The 26,677-nt window shown below is 34.3% G+C and overlaps 1 protein-coding gene across 6 annotated transcripts in view; it reads left to right on the forward strand.

Annotated features, from left to right (window-relative positions):
* Positions 1–26,677, forward strand: part of LOC129800021 (1-phosphatidylinositol 4,5-bisphosphate phosphodiesterase epsilon-1-like) — a 248,331-nt gene that overhangs the window by 192,018 nt on the left and 29,636 nt on the right. For all 6 annotated transcript variants that reach the window (XM_055844374.1, XM_055844370.1, XM_055844371.1 and 3 more), the window contains exons 7-8: positions 15,144–15,264; positions 17,906–18,214. In XM_055844374.1, coding sequence (XP_055700349.1) covers positions 15,144–15,264; positions 17,906–18,214 — 430 coding nt within the window. The remainder of the gene's footprint in view (positions 1–15,143; positions 15,265–17,905; positions 18,215–26,677) is intronic.

Raw genomic sequence — 26,677 nt, forward strand, 5'->3', positions numbered from 1 at the left:
AAATAGTTTTTAGAAAGTTTCGCACCGTGCGTATATGACGCTTATCACTTTGATAAATTTATTCTTGGGAAAAAAAATTTCGGACATTCTCCGATTTTGTACAGGTGGATTAGAAAAAGTTTAATATATCATGTTTCTATATTATTTTGGGACATCATGTAAATTCTCTTAACGTTTTCGTTTATTGTAATTCTACTTTTAACCGTTCTAAAACATCGCTGAACTTGAGAATCCAATAAACCGTTCATATAAAACATTGTATACCCATGACATTGTTGACGAAAATATAATAAATTTCATGTTTAAACCAATTAAAACAGGATGATTAAAAAAACGGATTACCTTCTTAAATTCCCTCTGTAAAATCCCTTACTAATCCAAAGACATTAAAGCTGTTTTCCAATATTATTTTTAGTTCTTATTGTTCTTGCTGTTGAGAAAAAATATTTTAAAAATATTTTTTAGTAGTCCATTGTTAAGTTGCGGGAGTATTGGTTTGATATATCTAACCAATACTTGTCTAAGAAACTTTGGGTCAAATTTGAGTTATTTTATAATAAAAATCAATTAATTTCATTTTTTTTAATGGTTACTCTATCCAACCTTGTGTTATTACACATGCCTTGTGTTATTAAATAAGAATCTGTGACTATTTATTTACGAATAAATCAGTCTAAACTACAAAAAGTTCAAAATTAAAAAAAAACTGATGTAATCATAAATCGCCAAAGGGCATTTAATGAGTTAAGGGATTGAGCGTAAGTTTTCTGTACTCCTTCTGTACTCCTTTTCAGTACTCCTTTTTAGACCACCAAAAATTTTGTATCAATAATGACTCTCAATTCTCATGCAGTGCTGCATTTGAATCAATAAGGCATGGGAGTAATAAGCCTCTATCCCAACACTGAGAAAAAAAGAGGCTACGATCAACTTTTTTTCGTCATAACTTTAACACTTTTCGGATGTAAAAATATATCAACATTTTTTAATGTTAATTTTACACCTTTTGAGGGTAAAATCAACATGAAAAAGGGTAAGTTTAACCCATGATACACCTACAAAGGGTAATATTTACACCGATTTCGGATCAATACTGCAGGGTAAAATTAAAATTTTCGGAATGTTATTTTGACTTTTTCGGATTTCTCTCAGTGAATGATTCCCTAAAAAAACAATTTAGTGAATCACACCTGCCGTAAGCTTACACGTGCCTATCCTATTTTTCTAGGACACTCTCCAATTTTTATTTAATTTTATCTAGCACTATGTTATATAGAGGGAAATTTTGTAAATATATCAGGATTATTGATGAATTTTCTATTTGAATTGACACCATGCACAATCATTTTTCAACTTGAAGTTCCATATACAGGTCCTGTAGTGTTTTTTTTACTATTGCTCACACGGTCATAAATGTTGGCGCAAAACCACAATATAGAGCAGAAAGTATTGTATGATGGACAAAAACTTTTACGATCTCTGTAAAAATCCTATCTTTCACACACCATTTTTGTATACCTACAAAACATTTGACAACTATAAATTACAAACAAGAGAGAATGTTGCGCTTATTGTTCACAGATTTCATTCGTTTTCTGATTTTCTTATATATACTGAACTAAAATACTTTGGAAAAACTCAAAGTGAGGGAGAGCTTTGTGTCGTGTGAATTTGGTCGCCTTTAGTTTGAGAACACTTACTACCCTCAACTGCCTCTATCACATATTTTGAAGCAACAAAATCACCACAGAGAAATTTCTAGAGTCAAGAAGGAAACTTTTAATTCTCAAACTTAAACACTTTTTCAGTTGAATTGTTGCGAATGACTTTCTAAAGGGGCAAAGAAAAACTTTGAGTCACCATAAAGCTCATCCCTCCCTCAATCACCATTTATCTCTTGCCCATCCTTTCCAGGAAAAATTGATAAAAGTTTCCCTGAAATATACAGAGAATTTGACACAGAGGAAATACATATAGTTTCGCCATTTCATCACTCAACCCTCTGTAAACCAAATACTTCTACCTCTGATTTATCTATACAATTAACTAGAAATTGGTTTAATTAATAACACTCATCAATTACTCAATAGAGCAATATAAACACTTTTACTCCATACAACTTCAATAAAGCTGTGATGAATATTCCATTCACCAGGGATAAATTGTCTCTTGCGAAAATTGTCTTCTTTTCACTCACAATCTCATATATACATCGATTTTTCTCTCATTTGCCAACTATTACATATATTAAGTTACATCGTTACATTATCATATTATATCCCATGACACAACGTGTAAGCGAAATGTTGTGCTACCCTTGTCAACAGTATCATGGTAATTATGTAATTTTTAATAAAATGGAAACGACCGACCCTTCCATATTAACACATTTTGGAATGCTTTTGAATGTTTCCGTAAAATGTTTTATGACAATGGAAATGTCGTCTAATTTTAAGTCTAAAGACCTCTTTTCGGAAGTTATTCATTTCTATGGGTTCTGGTTCATTTAAAGATTAAGTCATTGTACTTTTAAATGGTATGCATAAGAAATATACCGACTGTGCCGATAGAAAGAGTGTGATTGACCTAAATTTTGCTTATGATCGTCTGAATAAAACTAATTATTTTCTATAAAGTTTAAGAATTAGTTTTAAAATCGAAAATTTTGATAGTTCTGAAAAAGCTCTGATTTATTTCAAAATGTTTCTTTGAACAGTGATATGGCAATTTGGTCAATTAAAAATAAAATTTGGTCATTAAATGTTCGAGGCCAGAGTGTGTACGAAGCCTGAAAGCTTCCCTTACTCATTTATTTGCCAATTTTAATTTACTGATAAATAGAAAGCCCTTTGTAAATAAGATTTCACTATATGTTTATACTTCATCTGAAAAATATTTTCATATTTTTATGAAGTTCACAAACTGATTTAAGAAAAAGTACTAACCCTACGAACATTCATGCCTTCGAATAATGTAAATTTTCTTTTATTATTCGTAAGAGACTTACACATTTCTACTAAATATTAGTTAACTTTATTACCAATTATGTGTAAATCTCTTAGGAAAAATTAAAGAAATTCACATTATTCGGTGTAAATTTAGGTGTATTAGGGGTTAAAGTTACCCTTTTTCATGTTAACTTTACACTTAAAAAAGTGTAAAATAACATTAAAAAATGTTGATATATTTTTACACCTAAAAAGTGTTAAAGTTACGAGGAAAAAAGTTAATCGCACCCTTTTTTTTCTCAGTGAAAGCATGAACGCTCGAAGGGAGAGTAATTTCCCCTACATGGGGAATCCCTCCACTTTTAACATGTTGAATTTATTTAATAACAGAGATATTTATATCTAAATTGTTGTAATAGTACATATAGAATTGGTGGGATGCTAATTTATTTCTGATTCCCATGACTGCAGATTGTACTCAATATTTTCATATAAATCATCTTTAAACATCCTTTTATTATGTCTACAAGAATTTCAACGAATTATTAATAGTTTTATTAAGTTGAACAGTGTTTTACTGTCATGTTCGTCATAAAACCCAATTATAATTTTAGAATGACACTAATGTTATGATGTCGAATAAACCTCGTAAATATTTATTTAACATCAAGAGGAAAAAAGTCAAATGAATTAACACAGATATTTCAAATCTCAATGTTCATGCTATTTAAATTTCACTTTAAATATTCTGCTGTTGAGAAATGTTTGATATATTTGTATTACTTATCGATTTAATTGGTTTTCGACTGTCGGAATAGAATGAAAAGTATGTATTGAATACCAAATGCACACAATTGAACCAAAAAAAAAGTTTGAGAGTCCGGAGGATAACTTTGGCAAAAGTTTCTTCTACTTTAAAACACATTAAATGTATTAGTAAAATTTGCGAAGAGACAATTCCAGATTCCAGTAGACCGTAGAAATTCATGCCCTAAAAGGATTACAGTACGACTCCAATAGAGTCAATACATTTGATTCTTATATACCTGAAATATTTTATGTTATTAATTGTTGTAGTTCCTATTTCACTCGTTAAAAATTGTCTCTGATTCTTACTTGACAAAAATTGTTTAGCATTGAACCTGGAATTTTAAATACTTTTTCACGGTGTTTAAAATTTTCAGGGGTTGACTTTATCGGAGTCGTACTGCACTGCGAGAAATCCGAAAAAGTTAAAATAACATTCCGGAAATGTTAATTTTACCCTGGATTATTGATCTGAAATCGGTGTAAATATTATGCTTTTTTAGGTGTACTGTGGGTTAAAGTTACCCTTTTTTATCTTAATTTTACACTTAAAGAGGTGTAAAATTAACATTAAAAATGTTGATATATTTTTACACCTAAAAAGTGTTAAAGTTACGAGGAAAAAAAGTTAATCGAACCCCCGTTTTTTTCTCAGTGTGTATTTCGATTTTTGGAAAAAATATGCTCACAGAAGAATTTTATGAGCTTTATGTACCTAAGGTAAAGTACCCTCTAGTCGGCCGGTTTCTCAACTCGGCCAGTTGAATTATTTAACCAATTTTTTAACGTTTTATAGTCAATTTCTATGAAATTTTCGCTGATTTACGTTATATATAATATAATACACCTTATAATGTTAAATCGGTAAGACCATATTATAACAAATCTAAGTAAATTGAATAAATAGTCGCACTGGCCGAGTTGAGAAACCGGCCGACTCCAGAGTACTTTACCTTATATCGAATATGAAAAATGGTAGAGCTGTATTCAAATTAATTTTAACTACTGAAATTAGATAACTTTTTTTATTATATAAAAAAAACTGACAAAAATATTTGATCTGTAGAATTTATATTGGTATTCCCTATTTAACCCTGTATTAAAAGGGCGAGAGGATGAAAAATTTCGGGTCAGAAAATATCATTTTTGTAGACCAAAGCAAAGTATAACTTTAAATGATCATAGGCAAAAATTTTAATTTTAGGTCACCGGTGACTCAATCGCCGCCATCGTCTTTAAAAGGTCAAAGGAAACTATTTTGCAACTAAAAAATTATTGAGTTTTCTTACAGGAAATTCCCAAGTAACGTCCAAAAGTACCACTAGACAGGTTTTTAGTACTGATTTTAATTTATTTCAGGTTATTTCAAATAAATTTGGGAGTCAATAAAATAGGAATAGGACCATTTCTAACTGTTATGTTCTTGTTTAGCATTTTGTTCATCTTCTTATAGAATTCGCTATGTAAGATATTATAGACATCCCTAGATTGGTGGTTCAAATCCGACTCGAAGGACCAGATGTGAATTCCAGAATTTTGTATTTGATCAGAATTCGCGCAGTAAAGATTAGTCATTCTTTAAGCCTGCAATAGATCTTATTAAATGACTTTAAAAGCTTCTGTTCTGCAACTCAAGAATTGCGCTTGTTGGATGGCAATATCTTATCCGTATATCATTATTAAATCCAATTTTACGTTACTGCAATCATTGACAATAATTGCAATGAAAAGTATTCCATGGAAAAGTTACATCTTATGAGATATCTTAACAAGTTGTTGGAGAAAATATTTAATAAAGCTCTTTTACTATGAGAACCTTTGAAATACTGTTCCTGAGGCCAAAAAGAATAAAGCTTTCCCGTCTCTTATGAGAACGAAAAATCTCTGGGAGGAAATTGATAAGATGAAAATGTTTCCCGCCTTTTGTCTCTGTTGCACCCAATCTTGGGTTTGGCAACTTTATACGACATCCGGGTGTGGAATTTGATGTTTTCACCGTCGAACGATTACAGCACGAGAGCTTTTTAATCGCGCACCAACCATCGGAAGTGGATTGTCCAGTTTTATGTGCGTGTGGCAGACTCTGTTCTGTTTAACGACATTATTTTATAGACTTTATGAGTCACTTCTGTCGAGTTGCCCCATTCGAGAAAAGTCTCTTATCCGAAGTCAATGTGGGGTAGATGAATGGTACATTAAAGTCACGCGGAAGTTTTGAACCGAAAAACCCACAAGGAGAAATTGTTATTTTTCAGCGATAGAACCATATGGGAGCATCACGATTTAGAGGTTTTTGGTGGTAGGGGGAGGGGGGGAAACGGATGGAATTTTATGCAAAATACCCACAAATTCAGCATTCTCCACGGAAAATTCACCATGAGTGCCTTCTGTGCAGGAACACATTTACTAAACTACGTCATTGCCGTGTGATGGAAATGACGGGGGTGGATTAAAATCCACTACTCTTGGCCATTTTCTAATTTATATAATGGACAGTCGCGTGCACAGAGGTTGCTGGCACTCCACCAGATATGAAAAGTATTTAATGTACTCTCTCACCTATGTCTATTTTGCAATTTATACCCAGAGATATGTGGGTGGAACATGTGGAGGAAGATTTTATCAAATATTCCCGTTGGTCACCTCATTGCTGGCAATGCTGCTGTAAAAGTTAATTATTCCACTTGCAGATTTTATGTCTAATTTCAGGCTTCAAACACACTTTGGCTTCGAACACTTCATATTTTTCTCATTTTTCTTAAATAAATCTTGCATAATTTTTCGGGAAATGTATGGCTTAATATTAGCTATTAGGGTAAGTGTGCCAAATTTCGGCATACTTGCATGCAAGCGCCAAAGTCTCAAGTTTGAAATGTAATATCTTTAATAGAAATTAATTTTTTATTCCTTTTGCTTAAGGAGTGTTGCTTAGAACCTTGTCGACAGTTTATCGTCTTTATTTACTCTAAAATCATTCTTAATACATTTTAAAATGAATAAAAATGTAGGCATAGCTTTGGTGCCATATTTCGACCACCTTCATGCTCATAGTCCCTTGCCCTTCAGGAATTCTTCGAATGCCTGTTTTACGTCATCTCGTTTACCGAAGCTACATTCTTGTTATTCTTTTGCATTGTATAATCTCTAGAGTATGTAAAAACTAAAAATTCATGGAAATTCAAGAAACAAAAAAGGTGGCCGAAATTGCAAGCTGGCCGGAATTTGGCACACTTACCCTAATTGTCATTTCCATGAGTCAAATTCATTAAAGAAATATGGGAAAAAATGTAAAGTGTTTGAAGACATAAAGTGTACAAAGCCTAAAAGCTTTCCTTTATAAATGGATATCTCATCTACCAATATCTCTATATTAGGGTTGAATTACACTAATCGTCAATATACTGACAAATTAAGCAAACTTAAAATGAATTAGGAAAAGCTAGTCTTTCCTATAACTCAAATTTTAAACAATGCTTTTATAAATATTACTCAGAAATGGTAGCGAAAATAACTCTAAAAACAAGATAATCAGATTTTATCGAAAAAGTGTTAATTTTACACCGATTTTAGTATGTTTTACTCGCTTTAGGGGAAACTGGGGTACCACCAAACACTTTTGAAAGATGCGCTTTTGACTAAATTTCCCAAGAAAACTGTGAATTTTGGAAAAATATTGCTTACCGCATGTCATAGCCTTGGGTATAGATTGCATACACTGAGAAAAAAAGAGGGTGCTTTTATTTTTTTTTCTCATAACGTTAACACCTTTTAGGTGTAAAAATATATCAACATTTTTAATGTTAATTTCACACCTTTTTAAGGGTAAAATTAACATGGAGAAGAGTAACTTTAACCCCCAATACACCTAAAAAGGGTAATATTTACACCGATTTCGGATCAATAATGCAGGGTAAAATTAACATTTCCGAAATGTTATTTTAATTTTTTCGGATTTCTCTCACAGTGTATAAATATAAAACGGATAATATAAAACAATGCAATTTTCCAGAAAAAGGAAAATTCTGCCACCATGCATTTTCCGCTTTTTTCCAACCACCCGGGGTACCACCAAACTCTTTCTGGGGTACCAGTAAACACCTATTTTTCTCACCCATTGAAGTTATTTTTGGGCATTCACCACGACTCTTAATTATAAAAAAGATATTAAAAATAGGTACACTTCTAAAAAAAACACTGCAACATTTAGAATAAATGATTAAAAATCAGAAAACTAAAGCAATGCACAACAAACACATTTTTCCATCAGCTTTTCGACATTTTGACAACAATCGACTTCTGACTGAAAAGCAGCGCCACTAAAGTTCGAATTTTGCGCGCCCTTCATATTTGTTTTTGATAAAATCGAAAAATCATCCGCCAATTCTTGATTAATAACTCATTTAAGGCAAAATTAGATTCGTTATACTATATTTCTCTAATTTCTCCCGAATTTTGAATGAAAATTCCATGAATGGATATAAATTTCTGAAATCGAACAAAGAGGGAGAGGAAGAGTAAGAAAGAGAAGAGGAAAAATTTTTCCATTCAAGCTACGCTTGCGACATCTACATTTGTGTGAAATTTGCCTGTTTGGTGGTGCCCCAAACTCTGTTTTGTGATTGATTTTTTATTCTTTTAAAAAAAAAATGTCAACATTAATTTCTTTAATAAATATATAAATATTATCCCAAAACATGTAGGAAAGTACTGGTGTAGTTAAATTTTATTTAACTTATTTCAGTTTCATTTTCCAGGTAGGGGAGACCGGGGTAGAATTAGCCACCAAATGAAATTTTTCATTGCGTATAATTTGTTCAAAAAATGTTTGTATGCGGCTGATAAATATTTCAATGAAGAGTAAGGGAAGCATATATTTGGAATAAAGAGTGGTTTTCTCAATATTCCTTCGAAGGCACACTATTAGATACCGCTGTCTAATACTATACGTGGCTAATTCTGCCCCGGTCTCCCCTAGATATATAAATGACTAAAATTATCAAAATTCCACAATTTTACGAAAAAAGATTTTCATTTCTAAACTACTCGAACTATGTGGATAATTTTTTCGTTGGGCAAGCATCCCTATAGTATCTACACTGAGAGAAATCCGAAAAAGTTAAAATAACATTCCGGAAATGTTAATTTTACCCCGCAATATTGATCAGAAATCGGTGTAAATATTATGCTTTTTAGGTGTATTATGGGTTAAAGTTACCCTTTTTCATGTTAATTTTACACTTAAAAAGGTGTAAAATTAACATTAGTAAGTGTTGATATATTTTTACACCTAAAAAGTGTTAAAGTTACGAAGAAAAAAGTTAATCGCACCCTCTTTTTTTCACAGTGTATCTGATTTCATATAAGTCTCATTCTCTAAAATCCTATACCTATTTAAAAAAAAATCGCGGTGTTTGGTGGTATCCCTGTTTGGTGGTGCCCTAGTTTCCCCTATGTCTATATGTCTAAGGCTTTTTGCAGAAATGTGCAGGATTGCCTTAGATATAATTCTCTTAAATCCTATTCAACATAATATCTCTATCACAAATAAATTAGTTATTAATGCCAATATTGATAATAAGATTTGCACAATATTCCAGGAACTATATCACATAGGGAAAGGTGGCGCTACTTTGAACTGTGGAATTAAATTGTTATACGATTTTTCACATATTTGTATGCTTGTAATTTAGATGGACAAAACAATTGTGGATCTAAATTAAAATATGATAAGGCTCAGCGTTTTTTGAAAATATGCGAAAAAATCACATAATATATGTAACCGCGCAGCTCAAAGTACCTCCACCTCCCTCTATTTCATATTTAGTTCCTGGAATATTGTACTAATCTTATTATTAATTTTGGCATTAATAACTTATTTATTTGTGATAGAGATATAGGATACATATAATGCAACTTCATAGAATTACATCTAAGGCATTTCTGCACATTTCTGCAATTTGTATAAAAGAAAACAATTGAAAGGACAATTAATTGAATTTCAATGTACCTAAATATAATATTGCCTGCAGATATTTCATGAATAAATGGAATATACATTAACTGAGAAGTGTCTTAAGGGCTAGAGAATGCTTTTAAATAGAACTTTCAATTGTATACCTGATAAACAGAAGAACCTCTACAAATCTCAGAGGTAAATTTCAATAATTTAAGCAGTGAAGAAAAATCAATAAGCAAAATGAATAATTCATATTTTGTTATACCCTCCCAAACAATAGGTGAGCGATGATCGAGACTGCGAATTTGAATTACAGACACTCATGTTCTTTTACTATTCTATCAGTAAAATATTATGTTTTCTATTTTATGCATGTTCTTTTGTGGGAAATTGAGCAAGAAACCTTTAATTTTGTGGGTTTTGTGAGAGTGAAATGGAAAGAGGAAAAAGTAGAGTTGGTAGATTTCTGCAAATCCAAATGGAATGTAAAGGGTTAATTCGAGCTTGAAGGAAAGAGGGTCCTCGACTTTTTTTCTCTGCGGTAAACATCGGGCATAAATGTTCCATGAATTGGAAACTTTCGCACTAGGGTGAAAACTATATCATAGAAAGTGGCATACATGTTATGAAAAGGGATGAAAATGTCAGCTGATGTTTTTCTCTGTCTGTCTGTTTTTTTTTTACCTCTTCCTAGCCCACACCTTTTTTACACATGAATGACGGATATAGTGGGACGATCAAAAGGAATTCTAATGAAATCTCTACTCTATCGAGCATGAATTCATATTTACAATTTATAATATGTAGCGAAAGCATATAAAAAGAGACACGTTGTGGATCACTCGTCCCCATGGTTTAACCATTTAAGCTCATCCTGCCAGTTTAAAAGCTCTAATGCATGGGAACTTGATGGAAAACCCGCAGAGAAAGAGGAGAAATGTGGAGATATAAGGATGATAAAAATAGAGGAAGGGATGAAAGCGATTTTATTGTTGAATGAAGCACAAAATTCTCTTGATTAGCTAGAGCGGAAAGCTTTCTCTAATCGAATAATTTGGTTCTCGTGTGCCATCAAGCATTTTTCTCCGGGTAAAATCAACCACAGCATCTGGGTGAAAATTCCTTTCAGTCGCACTGAATAAAATCAATTAAATGATTAAAATAAACTGTCGAAGTGTGTGGTCAATTAAGATGAAGAAAATAAGAGTTTTTCTCTCCCTTCAGCTTAATTTAGCATTGTCAATATTGACACCCATGAAGCCAACACCATCGATTAAATTTACCGAAATTATTCAGACACTTCCAATACGTACCTATATATATAGCGATTTATTCCACTCCTTGTTCACTTAACGATTCTACCGCAAATATCTGTCTCTTGTATCCCTTCCGGGGTTTGTGGGCAAAAACGGGAAAGACACGCAAACGCGCCACAATTACGCTGATTGTCGATCGTTGGGTGATGGAGCTGAACCCATTAGAGCCCCTGTTCTGCACCCAACCACCACAAGAGCACCACTATCGAGCAGATTATTGCCAACAATATACCAACATACAAATGGCTTAGTAATTCAATTATAAGCATCAGGAACCAGCGAAAGTGAAGGCCGATTGGTGTACTAGACATGGAATACAAGAAACATGGTCACGGGTAGGGGTTTCTTTCGGCCTCCAGCAGCATTAGACAGTTGTAGGCCGGCGGAAACTACTTGCTCGAGATCGTGAATCATCTACAGATGTTCATCGGAGTTAAGGAAGGAAAAAAAATATAGAACAACTCAGACAGGAAGTTCGGGGCTTCGTTAAGTGCACGAGATTGATATGGAATAGATGGTGTGAAAAGCATAACTGCTTCGCTTAGTGCTCAAACTCTTGACTTGGTGGTAATCTAAAAATGATTTCGCGTTATTTGTCTGAATTGATAAAATCGTTCACTGCTGATTTGAAATTTTCACTACAAATCACTCAAAAGATTGCCTAAAACAGCTTAATGGCCTCTACACACTAGATAAATTTATGTCCATGTTTAAGCAAATTCCCTACACATGTGTAGGAAAAACTCTTTAATATGGACATAAATTTCCCTAGTGTGTAGAGGCCATAAGAGTAATTGAATCGAAACTAGGACAAAAAGTGGGTATAGTGGATAGCGTGGTGTCTCTATGACTGTGAGATCTGCGGTTCGAGCCTATGCAGCTTCAGATTTTCAGCGTTCAGTTAATGAATAGAAAAGTAATGCCAATGTATATTGACAGTGAACTACCTAAAAAAACAGGTTGATACGAGAAGGATAGTTTTGGCCGGCTTCAGATTGAAGGTTTAGCCCAGTTCGTGAAGGTCTCAAAAATCTAAATAACAAGCAATTTTAATGATTTTTCAAAATCTATTGGATCATTTGTCCTTAATATCCAATTCTAAACAACAATTTCCTAAAAAAACGCGCCTGATAAGGAATTAGAGGAATTAAGCCAGATAGCTAAGCCTTAGGTCTGAAGCCCGTATTTGACATAGAGAGTTCAGTCTTTAATTTTCACTTTCCAGATCCACAATGGGAGGCTAGGCTAGTATACCGTGATATAAAGCAATACTGGGAATACTGTGTGTATCAGAACACACACAAAGCTCTGTGATATTAGAGCAAGTTCAACGACTTGGGGGCTAAGATAGAATAGAAGTATGGGGAGTGCATAATGGGCTTAAATTAAAGGCGCTATTAAATTAAAAGGCGCTATAAGGCCTTGACAGACCTGAGGATTAGCCGAGAGACGGCTTAGCATAATTATATTAGAAATAATGGTCAAACTACATTTCCGTCATTTTCCACTAAGTCGTCTCTTGGCTTAAGTCGTAAGTGTGTCTAGGGCAATAGGCAAGACCTGTGGCTCTTGGGCGAATCGATTCCTCGGCTCGACTTACTGTTGTGAGTTCGATTCCCGCCCGGTGCAAAGATCTGAATGTTTAATTTAGACAATTTTTATATATTAATAACGTAATATAATGCACCGCTTACGCCCAACAACTCCGGGAGCATGGAAGATGCATCCACAATGCGGGGAAGGCGCTCCTGGGCGAGTCTACAAACGGACTATCAGATCCTTCTAGCACGAGATATGGACATTGTAAAAATGATTACCTTTGTAATGAATATGATGAAATTATGCAAATTACTTATACAACCTGAGAAAGAGCATTTCCACCGTTTGGCTCTGGAAGTTGGTCACCAACGCTAAGACGGCGGTGGACGCAAGCATTGCTTTCTGACAAATCTTTATCTTTATACATATCTTAATAAATGTATCCTTTACCTTTTCTTCTGCTTTCAAAAGCACTAGCTCAAAAGCATGGTTATTAAATAAATAAATAAATAAATAAAATATATCTCGATACGATTAATAGTAATAACGGTTCCGAAAGGAATATAACCGATTTGAAATAGATAAAATTTTTAATGATACCAAGACTTTTCCATCAAGTTTAAAATTTCCCCAATCAGTTGCGAAATAATTGTCCTTGAGGTACTTGACCGTTTCCTGTATCAAGCTTAGGTTAACCTTGAAATAATATAATTGATAATGATTCAAGGGCACACTCGCCTATGGTCTAAATTGGAATGCAAATAAAGAGAAGGTTAGGGGGAAATAATATGGGAAATAATATAATAATACAAAGAGACTAATCATATTATTTCAAACTTAATAAGTGCCGAGTGCTAGTAAATTTTTATTCTAACGCGTATACTTCATATGAGCAACTTATGTCCGATATGCTCTCATGAGTCTCATTGCTGTATTACTTATGGTCTGTCAAATAACTAATATAGCCATACTTATGGACTTAGGTAGTTCCAAGTTGTAGTTCTCTGTAGGAAATCGTTTGACAAATGCTGTCTGTCGCTATTTAGAAAATAAAAAATAAGACATCTTTCATAAAAATCTATCTGACATAGCCACCGAATCTCAAGTTTAACATTGCATTAACCTTTTGATTACAATACTCATCTTCCATTCAAGGATTCGAGATCGTGCACTAAAAGAACACCACTATACATAAATAATGCAATTAAATATCTATTAAATGGCATATCGTGAGAGCATCTGATTTATTTTTATCGCCAAATACCGACCCCGTCGACCACAGCGTAAAAGTATATTTCCAAAAATAAATGTACATTTTATTAGTAACACGACAATACTGGGCTACAACAACATGCTCGTCATGTGATTCGGAAAAGAACCTCCTGAAGAAATATGAATATGCTTAGGGTATGGGAAATTCTATTTCATTGTGTTTCCATACGACCCTTGCTGGGCAGCAAAATTGGAGCCCAAATGACGATGGAGGAGTTTACTGAACTTAGAGAGGTGGTATATTTGATCTAGATTAAAAAACATCGTCATCAAATTTCTAATAGTCCTATCTGACTGAATTTCAGTTTTTTTTGTCGTCATCCAACTGGAGGAAATTTGAATAAATAAGAGAAAATGAGTTTTTCTTGAAGGTCCTATCGATTTCTTGGAGTTTTTCCTCCATCAATATTTCCATTCAAATACAATCGAGGGTATATACATAAAAATTGATTGCATATCACAGAATTAGTTCTTAATAATAAATATTGGATGATTGGAGACAATATGAGCGACTCTCTCGCTTATTCTATTGTTTCTCTATAAGAGGATAAAAGACGAGGGACGAAATCAATCAATAAACTTACCTAAAGAGTCAATTGGATCTTGCTCTATCTTAATATAATTCAATCAAGTCACACTCATCCACACATAAATGGTGTCTGCAAATGTTGTGGGGTGAACGATTCTCAAAGTCAAAGTCGAATAAAATTGAATTATGCGTTATATCAGCAAAAGAAATTGCGTTTGAAATATAATTATGGATAGGCTATAGGCTAACACAAATATAATGATGGCTGCACGAGCAAAGAATAGAGAAACATTGAGCATTTGCGGGTATGTTGGGCGGGGGACCTATGTCTTTGCCCACCCACAATAGCAACACCGTTCCGCCGAAAAATACTAACAGGCAGAAACAAATGGCTCTGACGATGAAGCAAAAATTTATTTTTATTCTTCCTGTGTCGACAAAATGAGATCGTCTGGAGTGATTAGAGTAGCGAGTGAATGGTTATTAAAATATGATTCTGTAGCGTCCGTGCTTCACCTCACTATAGCGTCCTATTTCTGGGTCGATGCCATTGAAACTCTCGATATTTCCCATGCGTACAATGACTTTGGTTGAGGAGATATTGTTGCGTATATATTATGTATTTTTATGGTATTATCTGCCCACCCTCAGAGAGGAAATGTGGAGTACAAAGGCGTATTCTGGGACAGAACAGTGTTCATCGATCTTATTATTATGGGGATTTTGCAAGTGGCCATTATTGACAACAATCGTTTTTTTCTTCCTTATTCTTGCAGATCCATTAAACCGAAACACTTTTGGTCATCGAGCGTGGAGAAAGGCAAAAATCCCGTACTGGACTTCCTGTCGGCCGCCCTTGAGTCTGTCGAATACGAAAGAGCTTTAGCTAGAGGATTGGTAAGATATTGCGATATTATCCTTGGATGTTTATGTAATTGAGATATAAAATTTCTGCAAATCACGTTTTTGGGGAATCTAATCAAAAATTTTGAAATTGCGAACAGGTTTAGACTGCCAAATCAGATTCTCTATAGCAATAACAATCACTTTATATATATATATCCATATTATGTATTATATTATATATTATATTATTCTATCATTACCATGGTTAAGCAACACGTCAAATTGCAATCACAACAAAACACTTTAGTTTTAGAATATATTAAAGTCCAAATTTATTTAAAAAAAATTTTAAAATCCTCCTTGTAGTATCAGATTATCTAAATTTAAAAATGTTTAAATTGGAGTCTGCAAGCTTCACTGTCTATTAATTCCACCGGTAATGAGACTTCTAAATCCATCTCCATATTTAAGAAAAAAAAAGTAATTTTTCAAGATATATATTTTGCAAAAAGTTTCTACTCCACTCTGTTTACTATTGACACCGGTGTTTCAATCGTCCTTAAATGGTTAATCTGTAAAGCGATCTTCAGACTAGAGGTTTAGCCCAGTTCCTCAAGATCTCAAAATCATCAACAGCGAGCAATTACATTGGTTTTTGGGAACCTATAATAGGTCATTTAGCTTTAATAATTCAATCCTAAGTTAAATTTTCCCAAAAAGTCGTGATTGATAAGAAATTAAAGCAGTTAAGCCATATGGCTAAGCCTTAGATCGTATAAGGGATGTCCTATAAATTTACCCTGTGAGCTCAGTAATATGACTTTAATATTGTTCCACTCTTCTACTCTTCGTCTGCGGAAATGTTTGTGAAATCTTTTGGAGGAATTTTCGGTCTAATAGGTTGTAGCAGATTGTGAATGGAAAAATAGACCTTTCTTGACTTTTTCTCTTTAATTCTTCACGACGTTTCTAGGAACGTAAGCAACATGTCGCTGCCTGTTTCCGTTCACAATCTGTTTGTGAAATCTTTCAAAATAGTTTAATGCTACTTTTCTATTTTTTCGAAATAGATTTCGTTTATTAAAATATAAATTGAATCATTTATTCTATGGGATTTTAAAGGTTAATGCAATTAAAAAGTTTGAAATGGTACAAATCGTTTAAAACCAGTCGGCATTCCGCAACGGTATTGATGAGATGCATATGAGACTTGTAAATAGTTCTCAAAATACGAGTACAGTTCAGTAAATTTAATTTTTTAATTACAAATATTTATGAAATGTAAAGATTTTTTTTTATTGCGACAATTTGTATAATTATTTGAAACGATTTAAGTTTTTTTTAGAAATTAGGCAAAGAACCGTTAAAAAATAAATTCAAGATTATCAGTCTGTATATGAAACGTATGAACAAAATACATTCTTAAAACCCTTTTAAATATCCGAAAATAAGAAAAGCGACACTCCTTTCTCAAAGTTATCCAAAAAATTAGATAATGTAAAAGAAATTAAGATTATGCTCAACTTAGAAGTGGTTCATATAAATGTTTTAAGTATTTCACGAATTGTGAGATTAAAATGTAGATACATAGTAATCAAAAGCTTATACTCATTGTAAAGTTTAACCCTTTAAGAACGAAACATTTTTCACTGGCCGAAAATTATTATTATTATTTATTTATTTATTTTCATATACCGGGCTTTTTGCCATTTTGTGCATTTTTCAGTTTACAAATTTTTATTCAGATTACATTGTGTATGAGAAATATGTCCATTCAGACGCTTCAGTCATTTGCACCGGACGGGACTCGAACTCACAACAAACAAAACCGAAAATTAACAATAAAAGTTAAACCGTAGGAGCTATGCAAGCCATTTGTGAGGAAGCGTCGACCTCGAGGCAGACCTTGGACAAGGTGGTTGAATTAAATTCATAATCTTGCCTTGGAGGGCCTTGGGATCGAACCTGAACATCTTCGTGAAGTGGCGAAGGATCGACAAGCGTGCGATCCCAATAGGGATAAGCGGTTGAAAATGATCATGATAAATTAAACCGGTAAACAAAATCAGTGATACGTCTTATATCTAAAAAAAAATGCTTAAAAATCGGAGATATAAAAAAAATAAAATTATTTATCAGCAAATTAAAATATAGCAAAGAGATTTGCAAAAAATATCCTAGATTTCGACAACCTTACTTTACAATTACGTACAAACATTAAACAGAAATAACTTCAGGTAGTAACCTAATCGTCTTTAAAGGGTTAAAAAGTAAGAGTGTCATGTTGAATTTTAACGAATTTCGTCAGTGAAAATTACTTTTTGATTACAGTGATTGTTATATACTTTCTCTAATGAGAAGACCGAAAAGACCGTTAAATGTGTTTATTGAACAACCTCATAGTACTCGCTGTAAAAATTGGGCTAAAGCATTTTCTTCTTAAGAGACATTACAGACTTCAAATACAAAACAAAAATCGAAAATAAGAGAAAAGTCACTCTGTGTAATTAAACGTTCAGAATATATATTTTGTCCATATACTCTTAATAGGAATTTTACGATCATAATCCATCAGCTTAGGCCATACATAATAATGATGTATTTAATATTAATAAGTTCATGCGATTGATTGTGGTGTGCTCCAAATCCATTCGAATACTTTACTAATGCTGTTTGCGAATAATTCCCACAGGCGATGCCGGAGTGTCGCGTGATTCCGTGTTTCAAGGCGTTTCTCGGTGAGCTGAAGGAGATAATGTCAACAGGTTTCCCCGTGGTACCGCCGCATTCTTCGTGCGTTCCACCCCAAGTGGCCGCCGACCCCATTCAGATCGATATCGAACCGGTGGGGCGAAACAGTACCGCGCCCACAACAACGACCAGCACCAGCACCGTGGACAGTGTCAATCGAGGTGTCCAGACGGGGTCCGTGCGCAGTCCTCAGGAGCAGAGACGGGAGATATCCACGGCGACTGGTAACAAGTGCCCTCAGCGAAAAGTGGTAAGTTCTAATTGTATACTATAACCTGAGGCTAAACCAGAAGGGTTTACCTGAGTGTGGGAACCAGTCCTCGAGTCAAGTTGTACGGGTGAAAAAAAAAGAGGTTTGCTAGATAAGAGCGGGATAGGGCCTGAAGCGTGTGTAGAGTAGGTGGCATTCAAACAAGTCCTCGCACATTGTCCTACCCCGTGACACCGTGGCATTTACTGTATCGCTGATGCCATCTCGTACAATAGAACGGGTGGAATCAATATACGATGTGGGTGGCCTCAGGGGTGCTCGACACAATACACGCATACAGGGGATGATTTAGAATTATGGTATGGAGAATTATTTTGACAGGGGTGACAGGGAGACTTTTCAATATTCGAATTCGTGCACATCTTCATATAAGGGTGAACATGGAGCACTCAAGAGGTATATGTGGAATGATGAAGCAGAAGCCCAGGAGGTGCTGAGCCATGAGCACTTGAACGTGATGGAGGTGTCCTGTCAACCCCCAAATAAAGCTACAGAAATTTATTCATGTCAATTGTTTGCCTGTTGGGTTCGTTTTTCCGATTCCAGCTACACTCACATTTTACCACCCCTTCGATCTCTTCACTATATATTCCCAGCAATCATTCTGCTATTTCTCTGGGGGTACGAACTTTTTCACTTTGTCAATCCCACTGAGTTGAGAGACTTTTAGATGAGGAAAAATTATCATTGCCCTATTAGGTAAATAAAGCACTATCAAAGTTTAGATAAGGGACTTTTGTACAATTCTGAAAATCTAAAGTTCAGCAAAAGAACGAGTTATATTCCGTAAATCTGCTGTAGATCAAACGATTTGAATTATCAACTTTAGTTAGTCGAACAATGCGTGCCTTGGAAAAGCAAATCCATGAAAATATTCCAATATTACTATGACCAGACCATTTCCATTATCCGATATTACCCGAAATATAAATTGCAGAAATTGCAGCAATGCTGTATTTTACAATATTCTCTCATATGGCCAAGCTCTTGACAGCCACAACATTCCCTACAATCCCATTTCCGCAGGATTGTACGCATAAAATTTGTTGATGGTTTTCTCGTCGATGTCAACACTCACTTATCAACTTGCTTAATCCTAACAAATAGTAATAACTCGAAAACGTTATTGAATTTTTCTATTGAAAATATCCACTACAATCTCTATTTAATTGAAATTGATAAAAAATATTTTACTTATGATAATTATTAACATTTTGTTCCGTTAAATAAAACTCTTTAATGAAATATAAATAACATGTACTGTAACGTATTTTATTTTGGTTAATGAATACCCAAAAATAATCAAATCATAAATTTCTTTAAGTCATCTCTCTTTAAATCCTGGAAAAGCTAAGATTTTTTATGACAGTTTAATTTTCCCTTTGCTGGCGATTTATTACTTTCACGTTGTTATAACAATTGAACATTAAAATTTTAATGTGATTCACATTAATTGTCGTTGATGAGCGTTTTACATTGTGACTTGTGCCCTTTAATCACTTAATATTAAGAATTTGATCTTTTAATAAATAAAATGGTAAACTTGGCCCACAAAAATTAATTTAAATTCACTTATAGATTAATGCGAAAAATGATGGCAAAACTTCCTAGTCTTTGGGAAGTGTTTGAACTTAAGACTTAGATGCTACACCTCAAAGATGCTTCCGCATTATTTACCATTTACCGATTCTCAATCAATTTGAACCGATTCATAAATCTCTCAAAAAATCCCTCCTTTAAAAGAGTAATAGAATTTTTTCGGACAAAAATTACTTATCGATTCATAACAGGTTCATTACCGGTTCATAACAGATTTGAACCGATTTATAAATCGGTTCAAATAAATCAAAGAATTTCTCAAAATAGTTTAGTGTAATATAATTCAATTCCGGATATAATTGAATTATTGGCTATGAACCGGTTGATTAGCAGTTCATAGACGATTTGAATCGGCTATGGATTGTCAGGAATTCCAAGACCTTTCCAAAAAGAGCCCAAACTTGATACCATTCGCTTGAGTAATGAGCTCTATAGAAGTTTCTTAACTTTAACTTATGACCTTGAAAAACCGTTGTTAGGAATGATTCTACAGAGTTTTCGTATATGCACGAAATATCCGCCTGGACAATCTCTAAAACATATCTATAAATGAAAAAATCGCACAATACTTTTCGAGTAATCCAAAAACATGGTTTTAGTTGCTATTGTGGACATAGCTGGTTTTTTAGTCAGTTGATAGAGCTATCGAAAAATTATTTCCTTTCGGATTCAATTGCTATAAATTTTGAAAATCATTTTTAACAGATGGAAAAATGGGTGGGGGAAAATGAGGGACATGTTAATGGTTTCCGGGTCGACTAATAGGTGTGGGGTCCCTCGCAGCTCCCATGTTTCTATTTAACCCTCTGGACTGTAGGCGTGGAAATGGCCAGATATACAGCCACACGGATAGACGGACAAACAACGTGATTTCATCTCTCAAAATCAGATATCGTCTGAAACGTAAAGATATGATGAGAAAAGTGATCCCCATGGGGTGGAAGGTAGAAATTTTGGAATGGTGAGAAAATTGAGGCATATAATATTGTGACGAATTTGCCTTTTAAGTGGCTAGGGGTAGTGAATTATTCACGACAGACCCCCCCCCCCTACCTCCACAATGCGAACTTATGGCCTTTATAGCCCCAACTACCCGTTTTGGGACGAAAATTGCAGAATAGTGGCTTCAGTGGCACTTTTACACTCAAGCCCTATACTTCGGGAGGGCAACATATATGCATTTGAAAAACAATGAAGGCAATGTCTGTGGAAAGATAGAAAAGGAGAGGAGCTTTAAACTGCCCCTTTATGACTCAGGCAATTTATTACTCGCGGTACCAATCACAGCTCATACGACCTTCAGACCTAAGGTTTAGCTATATGGCTTAACTGCTCTAATTTCTTATCAATAACGGTTTTCTAGAAAAATCTACCTTAGGATTAGATTATTAAAAATATATAACCTATTAAGTTCTGAAAAATCATAAAATTTCACACTATCTAAAATTTTGATACCTTCGGGAACTGGGCTATGCCTCTAGTCTGAAGACCGTTTCATGGTGAGTCGTCTGCTGTGTAGTCGGTCTGCCAGGGTGCATTTGTTACAAGGATGGGGGCTCCTCTACCCATATTCGTAACAATATATTGTTCCCTCTGTGGAGTTCGAGCAGTATAAGGATGTGGGATACCTTTGAATTGGGGCAACTTTGAAATTAGTTTTTTTTCTACTATTTTTAAATAGAATTGAGCCTTATCATTATGTATTTTAGGTTAATAAACGGTTTATGGAACTAAATTATATCATGGTAAGGCCAAGTTTCATTTAAAAATGGGAGAGAAAAGTTCAAGCTGCTGCAATTCAAAGGTGTCCCATTTCCCCCTAAAGAATTTGCGATTTTCTCAAAAAAATTTTAATGTGAAAAAGTGTTTATACTTTACATCTATTTCAACTTTTTTTTAAATGTGAAAGCTGTATTAGGTGAGATTCTTAACAATCTCACCTACTATAATCCTAACAAAATTTCATGTCGTCCGATCGACCTCAAATTTGGCCAAAATGTGTTTCGCCACTTCCTGATTCCGAATATATATGTGGCTAAGTTACGTTCCCGGCCGGCCGGCCGCTCTTTGGAGCTTAATAGCTCCTAAACTAAAAAAGATATCGACTTGCGGTTTTCGGCAAAGGTTATATATCGGGTGAAAATTGCAACTTGGTGCATAGACCCCCCACCCCCCACCCCTCCTTCCGCCATTTTGAAGACCCCCCTTTTTTTGTTTTCTCAATAGCTCCGCCCCTATGGCATTCAGCGGACTCAAATTTTAGTATGTTATAGCTGGGCCTTAGAGCTTTCGATTAATACCAAACTTAAGGTCCCCCGACCCCCCTGACCCGAGCTATAAGGGTCCAAAAAAAATTTCTTAAAATGGCCATAACTCCGGTTCTAATTGTCAGAATTTAAAAAATGGGAGCTTTTTGGAAAGCTCTCGTGAAATGCCACTTCGCTTTCTAACATCGCAAGTTCATAAAACCACCGCTAGGGGCGCTTTTTTTAAAAAGAAAATTTTTAAATCTTAAAAGTTAAATAACTCAAAAATTCCATTGTGCATCGGGCTGAAATTTTAGTATGTTGTAGCCGTTGATTATACCTATCAAACAAAAAAAACCTTAAGTCGATCTAAAACCCCTGACCCGAGCTATAAGGGGTCAAAGTTCGAACATTGACCGGCCTCTATCTCCGGTTCTAATTAACATAGCGACCTAAATTTTACCTTTTTGGTTTCGTCTCGATGAGCACTTTCAGATGGAAGTTCAAAAAGTCACCACAGGTGGCGCTGTGATAGCGTCAAAATTCATCGAAATTCAAAGTCACTTTTCTCAAAAACGGCATTGTGCAAGTTAATGAAATTTTAGTATGTTGTAGTCCAGTCTAGGACGTTTCCAAAATGGTGCGTATGCGCGCTGTGGTTTCAATAGAACCGGAGATATGAGGGGTCAAAGTTCACGAAATTCAAAAAATCATATCTCCGGTTCTATGTGACCGATTTTGATGAATGAGGGCTTAAACGAAAGATCTCACCAAATGCTACAACTTTCTAGAATATTTGAACTTCGTGGGACCAACACCAGGGGCGCCACAGTCGAAAAACCAATTTCAATATCACATAACCTCAATTATCTCGACTGTCGCTGAACCGATTTTGATGATTACTTCAACATAATTGTAGAGCACATTTGTCTCTACATTTCGTCCATACATCATTTTCCACTCAGACTACGCTATCACTCCGATTTTGCCGTTTAAGTGTGAAAAAATTGATTTTTCCAATAATAACGCTTTGAAATCACTCAGATGCCAATTTGACTGCCTCTACTCCACCAAGACACTTAAGATAAGGGTTTAAATGGAAAGTCCCGCAAAATACAACAATTCTTTGATATAGTTGAAGTTCAACAAATGACTACTTGGGGAACTCTGGATGAAAAAACGAGTTAAGAAACAAAAAACCTCGCTTATCTTGGCTTCTGAGTAATCGATGAGTTCAAGTTCTACGGCAAAATTATAGAGAACATTCTGGTCTACATTTCACCCATATAACACTTTTCTGTCAGTTTATCCAAATCCTTGATATTTTGGTTTTAATACAAAATTTGTATAATTTCACGAATTTGATTCAAGATAACTGAATGGCGTCTCCCAACTTCAGCTCCAAATCGAATTTGCATGCACTCCGAGTTAGCTCACGTTAAGAATCTCACCTACATAAGCCGGTTAGGATTATCTGTCCCTTTTTATCAATAAATAGAATAAAAAAAACTCTGAATAATACGTGACTCAAAGGCACAAATTACACATTTTGGACGCTCATTAGCTACAATCAATGTGAATCACATTAAAATTTTAATGTGCAAGGATGATACCAGTGTTAAATATTCCAAATTTATGGATTTTCTAATTAATCTTCTTATTAAATTTTATTTCTCACTCACGAAATTTAATTAAAATTCTGGCCAAAATGATGAAGTAATTAAAATTTTTGTATAAATGAAACTTTAATAAAACAATACTTAAGAGTACCTAGTGAGAACACCCGGTAATCAAAACTTTCATAATATTATATAAATACGCTCAATTTTGAAATCGAAATCACATTGTATATTTTAGAAATTTCATCCACAAAAAATTTAATCAATTAATTTAATCTCTTTTGTGTTTCCATACACAAAATATATTTTCCAATTTTAGAGACTGACTAACAAAAATAAATATTCAAAATATTCAAACAATTCCCTGATAGGGGAGATTGAGGCCATTTTTTGAATGCATAATTTTTAAAAAATATATAATTTTGAGATACACAGAAAAAAATATTTTGTAAAATTGTTCGTAAATGTTTGTGAAATCCTATGGCAGACTTACGAAATGCTCGTGAATCGTATAACCCACAAATTAGTTCGTAAAATTTTGTGCTTTTTCACATTGTTCGTAAAATGATCATTTGACGAACATTTTTTGTACTTTTACAAACATTTGTTCGTAAATGTTCGTAAACACACAAAAAATGTTCGTAAAATTTTGTCATTTTTTCGTAAATTTTTGCCAGACAAACAAAAATGTACGAACAAATGACAAAAAATTACGAATATTTTTCTGTGTGTTTACGAACATTTACGAACAAATGTTTGTAAAAGTACAAAAAGTGTTCGTCAAATGATTATTTTACGAACAATGTTTGTGAAAAAAGTATAAAATTTTATGAACTTGTTTGTGGGTTATACGATTCACGAGCATTTCGTAAGTCTTCCATATGATTTCACAAACATTTACGAACAATTTTACAAAATATTTTTTCCTGTGTAATAATTAATATACTTTTTTAAGTAGCCATATTAACCAAGATAACCTACCTGAACTGTACTTAGTACCATAGATGCAGGTGACCTTGCCATTTCGCTGTTCGTAAGCTTTTTTTTTAATCTTAGCAATAAGGATGATCTTCTCAGCTCCTATATTCCTAGTAAAAACCATCCTTAGATGCTAGAGCTAAAGAAAAGCTTACGAACAGCAGAGTGGCTAAGTCATATCAGGAGGGCAGTCACCCACATCTACGGTCTAAGTTTATTTATTTATAGTTTAACAAATGAGAGTATTGAGAAAAAAAATCTTCACTTGCTTAAAACTGCCTCACCCTCCCTTAGCATATAAAAATTGATTGAGGTAATCGAAAGAGATTGTGTCTATTATTGCCTCAGTGCAGAAATGTTTATGATATCCATTTTCAATGATTGTAACAGGAATCTCTTACTTTTCTATTCGCTTATTGTGGTCGTTGGAGAGCACTATGGTAGTGTTGAAAGAGATTTTCCACTCGAAATTTTCACCTAGACATCTTAACGACGTTTTATGCCATTTTAAATCCATTCAATGGAGCCTGTTGCCGTTCATCTGTGTAAATAAGTATGAAAGGGGAAGGGGGGATGTAGTTGGGTGAGGAAAATGCTGAGGATTTTGTGAAATCCAGAGAGATTTTTGTTCGGATTTTTAATCAAGCTAATCTTCTTAACAACTCATATTCACGGGCATTTCTAAACTCAATGACTATCCATATTCAAATGCAAACATTCTCTGTCCCACCCATTTCGACCTTGACCCAATCTCATACCCTGAAATGAATATGTATGTGGATAGCGGCTGAATTATACAGAACTCTGTGATTATTGAATGTATGCAGACACCCTGGGATACCCTTCAGTAGCAGCTGCCACCCACAACTCATCAGCATCTCTCACTGGGTATGTTTGAGAAAGGGGGGAGAGATTGATGTTGGGTATGTTGTACTGGGTGGGTTGTAGCATCAACGACAATATGCATAGAAGCGCACCCTTCAATTATTAAGGCACTCTTGGCGCCATTGAAATCCACCAGCATTTCATATTAATGGAAGGATGATGACAGTTGGCTCCAACCACATTCAGCTCAAAGGAAAACTTACAATGAGCCCACGGGTAACCATTACCCCTAACCCCCCCCCCCCCCTTAACCGCCAGGCTTTTCGTCAAGTGGCGTGACTCAAGATGAGAAAAGATGAAGGCACCACTTCCAATTTTAGATGGTCCCTGGTGTGCGTGTATTTGTGAATAAATAATTGGGCAGCCTCAATTACAGTGGGTAGGAGGAAAGTGGATCGATACTCTGGTCTCTGTTTACCTGTGACATTAGTGCGGAGGAATATGTTGTATTTGTAAATGGAGAACCACATTGAAATTAATTATACTTTCAGATGGAATAACAATTCTGACCATTTCAGAGAATTTCAATTATTGCGGTGTCGCTTGATTCCCAATTGCTATAATTCGTTTCATAATCACAGCTATTGTAATGCTGCACTTCAATAAATTACCACCGATCAATTTCATAAAATGACAAATGATCAGCCCTCAAATTTGGTCTGACCAGTATCACCGGTTTAATGAATTTTTCAAATAAAAAAAATAAAAAAATAAAAAAAAACATTAGCCGTACTCACTATGGCGTTGTTATCTCGTAATCTCCGTACTCTGTTATCTTGTTATAATTTTTCATTTATAAAATACATTACGAGAACATAACGAGATAACGAGATAACGATATTACAAGATAACAGCGCCACAGTGAGTACGGCTATTATTTAATGCCTAAATATTAACAAGAAAAATTTATAAGATAAATACTCTTTAGAGGTGAATTTTTCACAAAAGATCTTTAGAAAGGACGCTCAAGATTCCCTATCGAAAATAAAAAAAATATCACGTATATAGCAAATTTTCAAGCAAACCTAAAATTCATGCGAGCAACACTTTGAAGTAAACTACCTTCAGGCCCAGCAGAGTTGATCAGAATAAGCTTGCTCATTGGACGGGAACCA

This window comes from Phlebotomus papatasi, chromosome 1 (assembly GCF_024763615.1).
Source record: "Phlebotomus papatasi isolate M1 chromosome 1, Ppap_2.1, whole genome shotgun sequence".
Taxonomy (NCBI): Eukaryota; Metazoa; Arthropoda; class Insecta; order Diptera; family Psychodidae; genus Phlebotomus; species Phlebotomus papatasi.